General features: G+C 43.0%; 1 protein-coding gene across 1 annotated transcript in view; it reads right to left on the reverse strand.

Annotated features, from left to right (window-relative positions):
• The window catches only part of gabbr2 (gamma-aminobutyric acid (GABA) B receptor, 2), a 186,988-nt gene extending 176,576 nt beyond the window's left edge, over positions 1-10,412 (reverse strand). Inside the window, exon 1 of the mRNA XM_005728286.1 lies at positions 9,693-10,412. Coding sequence (XP_005728343.1) covers positions 9,693-10,007 — 315 coding nt within the window. The 5' untranslated portion in view covers positions 10,008-10,412. The remainder of the gene's footprint in view (positions 1-9,692) is intronic.
• Positions 10,413-12,324: the final 1,912 nt, after the last annotated feature.

A 12,324-nucleotide genomic window follows, 5' to 3' on the forward strand; every position in this document is an offset into this window, starting at 1 on the left:
GTGTGTGTGTGTGTGTGTGTGTGTGTGTGTGTGTGCAGGTTACATCTGTGATTCTACTGTCTGTTGTTATCGCTCTTGGCTCACAATGGGCTCACCAACTGCTTTTCGCTAACAGGGCCCAGTAATCGCGGATGGGGAAATAGTATACACCATGTGCGGACGGCAAATGGACAAAGGTCTGATGTGTATCAGAGATGTGCAGTGTGGCACGTGGATGCACGCTGGAGTCCACTACCTGAAACAAATCCTGACGGCTACATTTTCAGTGCTCATTTTCAGCACATGTAATAAGTCAAAATGTAATTACATCAATTACAAGAAAAACATGCCAAACCACAATGTTTGATGGCCACAAAATATAAACTGCACACAAAAGAAATGGAAGCATGATATATTGTTCAAAAAGCTAATATACAATACTGTGCAAAAGTCTTAAGGCAGCCCTCGTTTATTTATATTTTGATAGGAAAATAGAGGAAAAAAACTTAAAATGTACAATCATAAATGGAATTACAGTATATACAACAAAACACTTTGTTATTTCTTCAAGTAGTCTTCAGGAATAGTCTTCCAGGCTTCTTGAAGGGCATTCAAAGTTCTTGAAAGACCTCCAGAAAGACTAGAGAACTATTGCTCACAACCACTTTAAAAATTTGATGCGAAAATTCGCCTAGTCTCCTGTATATTACCATAATTTGTTCTCCAGAGTCATCATTGCAATGTATACATCATAGAGTTCAGTATTCACATTATTGTTTAATAGTTTAATGGCATTCTTTAATTGCTTTTCAACAGTAGTAGGCTTCCATTATAGGCTCCACTGCTGTGTTCTACTGGAACATTGCGAGAAAAGCTATGTGAACCATTGGAGAACAACAATTACTCACTAATATGTTTCATGATGGTATCACGTGGATAAATAATCATATTGTGTGGAAACAGATGGTATTAAAACGCCATTTGAGCAAAGCGTTTTGACCAAACTGCACTGGACCTTTGGGCCGTGCTACGAAGAGAGATTGATGGTTTAACAAGGTGTGCTGAGCATAAAGTCAGACAATTCAACGTCACACGGGCAGCTCTTCTTTCTCTTTGGCAAGTTGTGCTCTTATGTTAACATTATGTTAACAGGTTATGTTGAAACTTTTGGTTTTCAAGGGTCTAAAAGTGCCACATTTTCTCTTATCTTTTGATAATAGACTCCAACAGTAACAGATTCTCAGCTGAGAGAATAGCTTATATCCAGTATGCCAACCTGTTGAGCCATGCATTAGTAACAAGGGTGTGGTAAATCAATAAGATCAATTTTACTTTGATTTGGCAAAAAAAACCCAAAATGTTTTTAATATTGACTTCATGACAGTATCAGACCTAAATGCACTTCTTGAGAGATAATGTTTAAATGGATCCAGTTTAATGTTTCAGAGCTCTAATGTGCAGCTATCACGTTAGAAATAAACACCAGCACCGAGAGTGCACTGGTAAAATCAATATATTAACTTATTTAACGAGACTGATAATCTTCCACTGCGTTGCTCTCTTGCTTTATCTGCAGCACACGAATTACTGTTTTTGTTTTTTGTGAGGGGGGGGGTTCAGATCCTTTATAACTGTCCATGACCTGTTCCTTTTTAATGGACTATCAGCTTAATTTGTATGGAACATGATTCAAATGCCCCCTTTTATGTGAGAGCCCGAAGCAGAAAACTCAATATCCATTATCTGTTATTAGGTTTTATGTTTTGTTGAGCTAGCTAACGCAAAGCCAAGTCGAACTTGCTTCATAGTACATAGTCCTGCCCTCTTAACTGGTCAAGTGTGCTGGGTTATCAGAAAGTAATACACATTTTCTTGCAATAACATGTTTTTATATTATCTTTGTTAGTGCAACAGCAGTAGCTGATCAAGTCTAGTGTGTGTGTGTGTGTGTATGTGCAGCCATGATAGAGAAAGCCTGCAAGACTATCTGCAAGTGTAGATGGCGATTAAGCAAGAAAGGCTATTATTCTTTGGCGTGAAGTGGCTGAAAACGTCCACCTGTATGAAGTCACTTTCTCATGGCGGGCATACTTTAGGCCAGGTCACACGACTGTGTACCCACATGCGTGCATCTCCTCCCAAGACGCAGGCAATATTTTGTTGGCTTTTTGGCCAAGAATTACACGAGCTTTAATGTAATTACAGGAGCAGAAAGGACAGACTCTCTCTGCTTATTGCTCTTTGCTGGGTCCCCTTGAGAGAGCGACAGACAGGGACATGCACAGAGTATTTGTCCAATCTCTAATGACAACAGCACACCCATTCCACGGTAATCCTTTCATTTCTGTCCACTCACGGGAGAAAGACAGGGAGGTGAATGCGATGTCTGTGAGTATGTGTGCGTACGTGAGGGGGTGGAGGATTGATGAGGAGTGAGAGAAGCGGACAGTGATGGAGTGAGGGGATGGAAAATTTGCAGGATTGAGGCATAATAACAGCTGACAAGGGCGATATTGGGCAGAACACAAGTCATTATTTAAAAAGGTCATCTGCAGTAGTAGGACCTTGGTCACGGTCTGCTTTTTTGGGGGATTAAAGACAAAATAATTACAAGAGAAGGAATTTAATGTGTGTCACCCTTGCATACATTCGAGGCCGTTTAGTGATGGAAATTCTCCAGACGTGCCGCAGCAAGAAACCTCTCTTGGGGTTGGTAACCATAAGCACGCAAACACATATTTTCCTGGTCCTCTTTGGAGGTCTTGTTTGCAGAAAACGGGATCAATAAATAGATTAGAACATCTTAAGTATTATTTGGAAACCTAAAAAGTGCAGAAACCATCATGCTCACGCCACATTTGGGAGCTAAGAGTGACTTTTTAAACAGTTTGCAGTACAGTAGCAGATAAACATTTGCTGTGCTAATTGCCTGCGCAAATGGCTTGGCTGGTGATCAGTGGCAACTTTATAGATGCACCAGCAGAGGCAGCCAGACAGACTGACGTAGTGTTGTGCTCAACATGGCAGCAGCCATCTTGTCAGTGTTTTCAGCAGCACTGAATAAAGATGAGAGATCTTCATCCATTTCCCAGCTCTTTAAACTTGTATTTTTTCTCCCGTATAGCCGCCTCACGCTATATCTCCCTTAACTCGTCCTCCTCAAGTCACTATTTTCTGCCTCTCCCACCTCCCCATTGATCCTCCCACCCATTTTCTACCTCCTGGGTGTCCGTCATTCAGCTGTACGGTTTGTACTGAAATTGTTTGTTTAATGTTAATGGCAACCAGATGCCTGGTTTGCCACCTTTTGGAGTCATTGTGCATCTCAATGACAGTAGAGTCATTGAAGAAAGAAAGAAAAAGATGAGTAAGGGGGGCATGCCAACAGATGTCTCATCATAGCATCTGCTGCGAAAGCACAATAGGAAGGCATAAAGAAAGGAAGATTAAAATTTGACAATGACAAATTAATTTGAAAACTAATTGATTATCACGAGCTGAATTCATTAACGCTTTTACTACACCACCGCTCCGACTGGCTGTAATTAAGATGCAGTGAAGTCAGAGCGACGTATGCAGATTTAGATGCTGGATTCATTGTTTAAGGTGACACACAATGCTGGAGTATATTTAGATATAGCGACAGATCATTATTGGGGTTTAGTGTTTTTGGTAAAGACGGTTGCCCACATGCTTGCACTGATATATACTCGCATATGCCCATTTGCACAGTCCACTGACTACAACATCAACAATCTTGGACTAAAAATAGGCTACTTGGCTCTATATGTTCTATTTCAGTGTGCTAATAAAGATCTAAATTAACAAGAATATACTTTTAATAATGTGATGCCTGATGCCTTTAACAGCAGCAGTTTTGCTGTGTTCTATTTCAGTGGAAGGCTCCAGTGTAATTGCCTTATTTTAACAATATCAGCGCGGGGTGATTCAGTCCATCACCATTCGGTCAATCACGTTCACCAACCACAGAGATATACATAAGTACCTCCACCCACACATCCAGTGCACAGACTATTTCCCATCCTTTCCCCAACCTCCAGCAGCACTCAAGTGCAAACACACATTCTGATTGCTTTGCAAGCAACCAACAGGACTTGCTTAGAGTGCTTTTACAATGGAATTACGCCGCTGCCTCTCACGTGATTAGCCTGATTGGGTCAGCGCATCGGGCATAAAAGCAGCATGAAAGCGCAGACAATATATACAAGACCGTGCAAGCTCTCTTACGCCATCAAATTAGCAACACACAAGCGCAAACAATAAGAATCCGTCAAACATGCTTTAATCTGCACTAGGCAAATGCAAGCTGCGGGCTCTAATTTGTTTTTGCCACACTTGAACTCGCTCATTGAATTTTAGTGGTCAAAACACCAGCAATGTCAAATACAGCATTGTGCAATTAAGACATTAGAAAGGAGGTCTGTGTGAAGCAATGTACCAGATAAAAGAAGAAGTCAAACAGGGCTTTTTTTCTCTTTGTAAGCTTTGGAATAACATCTGGGAGAAGCAGAAAAGTGTGGTCAAAAGGTCAGGTCCATTGTGATTAAAAAGTGTTGGTGGGCACAGGGAACAAGTAGTTCTGAAAGTTCTGGAGTGTGGATGCTCAAAAAAAAGGCATTCTTTATTGTCTTTCATGCAAACTTTGCATCCTTTGACAAATATTTACATTAATCATTCAGTGTATTTAAGATGCATGGTACAAAAGATTTTTTAAATGATTTTCCAAGGCTTTTCCTGGCTCACAGTAGGTCCTTATGGGGTAATAACATGGTAGTAAGCATGATTCTAGGGATAACAGACAATGAGCGTGCTATCTTTCTTTGACAGAAATCGTTCCATTTTCTTATTATTTCCAACCATTTGATAGTAAAAAAATACAACAGGGAGGAGACTTAAATCTGTCAAGGAAAAGCCCAAATTGACGTTGCATAACTCGGTCTGATGAACCCGCGGGTCCATTTTCCTTTTTCCGGAGATGAACAACACTTCATGTCTAACTGCTCAAGTGACTACAATATCCTGACCTCAGGCAGTGCTGCAGGGGTGCCAATCGACAACAGCCGTGACCATATGTAGGCGTGAATGCGCTGCATGCCTGTTTGTGTGTTTCATTTATGCGAAATATTCTGCGTGTACTTGTGTGTCACAATATCTGTTGTAAAGCCAGCTTCGGGGCGCGTAAAGAGCCTTTCATCAAGAAAGTTCACATTTGCTATTTGTCTCGCTCAAGCCCTCCAGGCCACTGGCAGGCTGACTCAGACAAAGGTCAGCAATTAATGCTCAGATTTGGCATATTTATTAAACTGTGACCCATGCTTCTTTCATTTTGTTAAATCACAGTGTGAAAACATTCAAATAAAGAAAACACTGTGATCAATTTCTGAGGGGATATACGTAACACAAGATCTTTGGAGCCTGTTACGGATCTATTATGCATACCTCATTACATGCGGTAATTGCTTTCTCTCTTTTTTTCTTTTTTCTTTTTTTTCCCAAATAGCCATTAAAGTACTTGCCTGACAGAAACAATACAAACAGCATTACATTAGGATCCAATATGAATTAAGAGGCTGGCCATTTCCTCTTCCTGCACAGAAGATGATATAATCCTATTTCGGGATCTCCATCTAACAGCCCTACGCATCTCTTTCCCTCTCGCCTCACTCTCTGATTCTCCCCTGAGATCCTGTTCGTTCTATGAGAAGGGCCGCTGCGCATTGATCCCCACTATCTGTGTCGGGTCAGTGAATACAACCACACTCAGCACTTTCTATATGCCCAGAGAGCGCCAGAACTGCCACATGCTGCTTTTCCCTGCTCACGCTGAACATTCACCCTCTCCCAGGAGTGGTGACAGGCAATCTTTGCTGACCCTCCCAGGTCACCACTTTGGCACTAAATGCTGCAGGTGTCACACATTTAAATAACACATGGCATACATCAGACCCCTTTTGAAAATACAAGACTTTTAAAGGTGGAGCTTCATTTGTATGTGTAAGGTTATTATACAAAGAATCTTAAAGGTGAGTTCAGCGTGTGAAACAATAAGTTCATTGGATGGTACTCTAAGAGGCTCTACCCCCAAATAACTACAAAAATAAATGGCCAACAAAACAAACAAAGAGCTATTGCTAAAACAAATTTTCCTCAACCCCACCAAGAGTATCAGCATTGAACCAGCTCGCTTTGACTCAAGACCTATGCTTAGCAGAACAGTAACCTCCATTATGAAAATGGCTTTTCACTGAAAACGTAACTTCTTGTGACAAAATGACAAAATGCCTTACACACACTAAGCGGGGGGTGGGGGTGCTCAGCATCCCGTGGACAAGACTACTGTACTGTGGTTTCGGGCTCGCCATCACAAGCTTAAATGTGACATGTCGCATTTAGCCCTCTGAGAAGAAAAGGGGAAGCGGCTTATACTGCAGCTGTGTGCGGCGTCTCTAAACATAGGTCACTTCTAGCAGAACAGAAATAGCTGTATACTGTATGCGGTGCACTGGACACGGTCAAGATGCGCATCTCAAACTGCAACAAACTCGTTGTCGTTGTGTTTCTACTGATGAGTTCACTCTTCGCTGTAAGAATATAGGTATCAAAGTCCAGCGATTACCCTAGAGTTCTAAGTGTGTATGAATGAATTATTTCAAATTCACAACGCTTCACTTAGAATTTTCACGGTATTAACCTTTGCCTTGTTGATTTTATAGCTTTTTGTCTCATACGATTCAAGCTGAATAAAAGTTGTCACTGCAATTCAAAAACTTTCCATCACCGTTCTGCTAAAATGGGATATTTCCCTGAGTGGCCCCTCTCAAGGGCCTGTCACTCATCCTATAAGCCGGTGAACTAGCGTAGCTTAGCCTAGAACCCTTTCATTGCCCAAAGTCTCCCTTCCATCCTCTTCCAGTGCCTCCTGTCCTCTCCAAAGCTTTGATCCTCTAAGCCTGCAGAGTTACAGTATCAGTCCATGGTTACACTAAAAATCCACACTCACACATCTAGCTGCAGTAAAGGACCAACTCCTGCTCCACCGCTAAGCCTCCATCCTGCTTCTTTTCTACCTCAAATGCTCTGTTTTTTTTGTTTTCTTTTTTAGTAAGGCTGTATTTTCATGTGAAATCGTCTCAGCCTGCTGAATTGTCTGTGCTGCTGAAACATCTCAAGAGTTGGCTGTCAGTCTGATCAGACTAATTTGAAACCACCAAGGCAGAATATCTGCTCTACTTCCATTAGCTGCCTCTTCAATCCACCAAACACTAGCTCACCAGCCTCAACTCTGCGGCCTTTTACTGCAGGACAGCTCCTGAGTGCCTCACTGTCATCTACACCACCACCACCCAGCTCCACACTGCACAAGGATGGACCAGGCCTGCTCAGTTAACCCATGGCTCCACTGACAGGGGATAAAGGGATAAAGAGCCTGTGCTCGGGGACTGATTACTTACATCTGCAGGGCTAAATCCCAGTGCCCACACAAACACAGACACATGTGTACAAGCACAACGCAGGCACACACTTGGCCTGCTGCTAGCTGCAACAAACGCACTCATGCATGTATTATTTTCTGACAAGCATGTGCTTGGTGGAAAGTTGGGTCCATCCCTTTGTTTGTGAGTGTGTGTTTAGGTCATTCGTTTGTGTGTAAGTTAAAAATAATATTGCAAGAAATGTACAATGAAAACGCATATATAGGTAATAGCACAACCATCACGGATGTCACCTTATTGGTCCTATAAGTGAGTCAGTGGGTGAAAGCAATATAATCAGCACTACAGTGATATCCCCCTCCCAGGCAAAGGTCTTCTCTAGCTGTACATGCTTATTATTGTTCAGACACAAACAAGTGTTCACAAACAATAATAGCATCTTATATCTTCAGATGTTAGTGGAATCATATTTTCCCCAAAGTCTCAGTTTCTTTATTTTCTGCAAACATACAATAAGAATATTCAGTAGCGGTGATATGCTTCAATTTGCACTTGGCCTCTTGTTTACTTTAACCACAGCGTCCTGAGCCACATGATTCCACATGTAAATATACTATAAGCTATTTGGAGGACATTCTTTTTCTCTCTTTTTTAATTTTATTTTTTCCTAGTTTTTACAACCAAGGATGCCTGCAGTCTGTTAGCAGCTTAACAACGCATTTATGAGATCTGCTGTTAAAAGAATAATACAGAAGTTTCACTGCAGGCATCTAATAGTCTTACTTAGTCGTTTTCAAAAACATGACCAGAACTTGGGAGTTTCATTTGCCCCATCTGGGAAAACCACCCTGAAATGCCATTGGGTTTTTATAGAGCAATGGAGTTTAGCCTTTGGCCACAAAGTGATCAAATAAAAATGTTCTCATGCCTTCCCAGTATTAGAAAGCTGGCATCACTACCAGACATTTCCAGCAAGCATGTGTCAGGCTGGCCCACTGACCTCTTGCTTCCAGCTCATCTTTCTCTCCAGGGGAATAGAAAGAGAAAAATCATAACTCTCATAACAGCACATTAATCCCAAGGTCTGAGCACATGCCACCTCTGAGGGCTTACCCCTGTCAACAGAGATGCGCGTGCTCTTTCACATGGACACACCTGTGCCCACACGGTAAGGAAAACCTGCTGATTTCTAAGGCAGCGGGACAGGTGGCACAATAAAACAGATCTGGCTCGACCTATAAAACAGATAAATAGAGTTGCAGTTCATTCAACCTCTAATTGTCTCGCTGAAATTCATAGAAATTTGACAAACTATCAAGGAAGCAGGTTGATGGTAAATTAAACCCCTCAGCTGCACAGTGTGCGCTCAAAAGCATAGACGTTACTTAAGCCTAAAGGACCACTATACTGTTGAGTCAAATAACTGAAGTGTAAATAGATTATGGAGAACAAGCTATTGTCTACACTTTTGGCAACTTCAAGAGGACTTCAGCTGGAGTTGTTAGCGTTATCAAATAAATGGATCTTAATTTGGAGCTTGAACACTGTGATGTTCTGCTCTTTTCAAGGGTGCCAGGATTCAGGAGAAATCGTACAACCAATTACCGCCATCTTCAGGCACGAGGAGAACCAGCCCCTTTAATCGTTAGAAAGCTACACTGATTCATGACTGAAAGCCCGCTTATAAAGTGGCCACTGCAGAAACAAAGGTCGGATGCTGTGATTTAAAAAAAATTTAAAATAAAAAACGTTAAATCACTGGTTGGTGATGGCGAATAGCAGAGATTGCAGTAACCATTAAAGCATTGAAAAGTGTGCCTCTAGAGTATCCAGATAAAGCAGAGCCTTGTGATGGCACCTTGCATTTTAAATGCCCTATCAACTACCAGCGACAGCAGCTAAAATGAGGAGGACGAGGCAGACACGTACATCATGTTCGTGAGTGTGTGTGTGTGTGTGTGTGGGGGGGGGGGGGGGGGCACACCTACAGTTGACTTTTGCGCACTGAAGAAGAAAAAAACACCTTCGCCAAAAACAACGAGGCTTCGCAGATGCCAAGCATAACAGAACCCCTTTGGAGGGACACTCGGTGGAGCTCTGCGGGGCAATGCGCGCGCCATGCACACGTGCACAAGCTGACTGTTCGCGCGCGCCCCCCCACATAGGCAAATACACACATACAAGCCATATACAAATGTTTCAAGCACGCCCGAGCCAGCCGGCGGCAGCTTAGTGAGCAGATTTAGTCTGCATGTTTACCTCGGTGTCGTATATTTTGGTGATGAGTGAGAACGAGTACTTCCCGGACTCCCTTATGTGTTGGATGGCCAGCTGAACCGCCGGCTCGATTCCTTGGCTGATGCTGCTCATCAGGGCCGACTCGTTCATGGGCATAAGAACCATTATGGGCAAGTTTTCCCCGTCCCTGGTGAACCAGCTGTTGTCCTGTCCGTGTTTGGTGCGGTCGTTGCACACCTTGGTTAGAGCAGGGTGAAATAGCAAAACAGAGAGGAGCAGGCATCCCGTCGGGAGGAACATCTCCCAGCCGCTGCAGTCCCTCCGGGCTGGAGCCATGCTACTGTGCAGGGTGACCAAATGAAATCCCACCGTGCCCTCACTGCTCGGGCATTGCAAATTCGGGCTCGTCCGGGATCCTCACGCGCCCGTCCGTCAAGGAGATATGAATTCAAAACAGAATAGACGCAAAAGCCGCAGCAGCCCCTGCAGTGGGCAAACTCGTCCCGTGGATTACGACTGCAAACTGAGAAAATATTTCTACTGTGTAACCGTGCCTCTGTGAGAATATTCCAAGGGCGCAGAGATTCGCTTTGCAGAGGGAGAGCTACTGCCTCTCGGTGTCCGTCATCCAAACGATCTCCTGACCAAACAACCCTCTCATTCTACAACCCCCCCTTTTCACCTTTAATCTGAACCACTTGTATAAAGAACAAAAAAGGTTCTGAAGGATGCCCCCCCTCCCCCCCTAAAAAAATAATTTAAAAAAAATCTGACAATTTCGGGATACAAATTAATCACTCGTGTTGACAGTTCTTGCAGATACAAAATCAACTCCGAAGTAAATTCCCAGCCAAGAGATGCCAACTGTGGGCATCCCCACCAAATACGGCGCTCAGGCGGACAAATGTCAAGATAAGGGAGGGAGATGGGGGGAAAAGACTAAAAACAAACAAGGCTGATGCTGAAAGCTTGACCGCAGAGGTCTGGGGAGGAGATGTCGAGAGCGTCTGCGTTGACAGCCTGTGGGACTGTGAATCTCCTCTCCGATGGTGCGTCAGAGAAGCGCTGAAGCCTTTGCTGCTGCCGCTGCTGCTGCTCACCGTACGCGCAAGAGGGAGCACTGAATGTGGAGGAGGAGAGGAAACGAGAAAGGGAAGGGGAGGAGGGTGAGACGGATATACAGCAGCGTGGTGGGAAGGCTGCATAGGTTTTATGCAGGACAGACTCGTCGGAGGCCTGACAGCCGAGGGTGTTTTACTGGGCTATTACATCTAAGAGACAGGCCACATGTCAGACATGCATGGAGCAGGCCAGTTAAAACCTATGAGGTGTATGCATGTGGAGGCTCGTAGCTGTGAATTGTACTGTCACAAGTGACATCAAAAGTACTTCTTGTATTTTTAGTTACTCATTAGGAATGCCGAACCTCGTGATATGATGGCGTCAGTCTGGAAACCACTGATAAACAAACAACACATACAGAATCTGGGATGGATGGATGGATGTGAGAGGAATTATTATTATTATTATTATTATTATTATTATTATTATTATTACCAACAATAATAAAAAAAATAACTACATAAATATGTAAAATACTTGGAAAACACTGCAATATATTGGAGTAACAAGGAAGTATTTCAGCACCATGGACAGCGCACGGTACGGAATAGCATTCGGCGGTAGCGTAGCTGAAGTTGTCTCTTCTTCCATTGTCACGTGTACATTAGCCCTTTACCTGTACAGCCTCAGGGCAGAGGATACGCTTTCTTATTCATGTCCAATATGTGCAAACATTACATTTCTCCGGCAGGAAAGGAAAGTGGTTCCCCCCTCCCCAATAAAAAAGAAAAAAGCCAGTCGACGCAATAGCTCGCAGCACATTTCCTGGTATTGTTAAACACGCGTGGGAAGAGAAGAGAATATGCTGCCGCGGGTAACTCTTCACCACATGTGGGAAAAAATACGGAGGCCTTTCAAGTCATCAGCTTCAAACGTATCTCAAAACAAAGGCAGTTTGACCTACACAGTCACAGTATCACATCCACAGTTACAATGAACATTACATTTTAAAAAATGGGGAAAAAAATGGGGGGGGGGAGCATATGAATGAAGCACAAATGAGAATATAATGTATTTTCCCAATGTGGCGCATGGCACGAATATTGTCTCATTGGAAAGTCAGAGGTGCGAACTGAGCTTTGCTCTACATTTGCAAAACAGCGGGGATGAGGCAACAGCTTTACTTCCATGATGAGTTGTCCAAAGTGCAACACAGCTGAAAACATGCGGGTCTTTCCCATTTTAAACAATGCTGGTAATTCCGTATTTTTAATCATCCTTCCGAGGATAAGCAGATAAGCAGTAGCATTAAAATAAACCACATGAAAGCATTACATCTTTCCAAATGAACTCCCTCTGTAGGCTCAGCTGGCATCAAAAAGTGGGCAGTATGAAATAAGCTTTGCATAGAAAACACTCCTGATCATGATCTGAATCTAACACCTTAACACCGCCAATTTCCTTCACCGTTATGGATTTAAAGCATTGAACTCTCACGGTCAATAGGCCTCTGCCATATTGACCATAGTTCTTACAACATGGGTCACTTATTACAAGTCCAAGAAGCTCCAATCACATGTCACACAAAGGA

The sequence above is a fragment of the Pundamilia nyererei genome, unplaced genomic scaffold (assembly GCF_000239375.1).
Source record: "Pundamilia nyererei isolate P.nyererei 1_Seehausen unplaced genomic scaffold, PunNye1.0 scaffold00028, whole genome shotgun sequence".
Classification (NCBI taxonomy): domain Eukaryota; kingdom Metazoa; phylum Chordata; class Actinopteri; order Cichliformes; family Cichlidae; genus Pundamilia; species Pundamilia nyererei.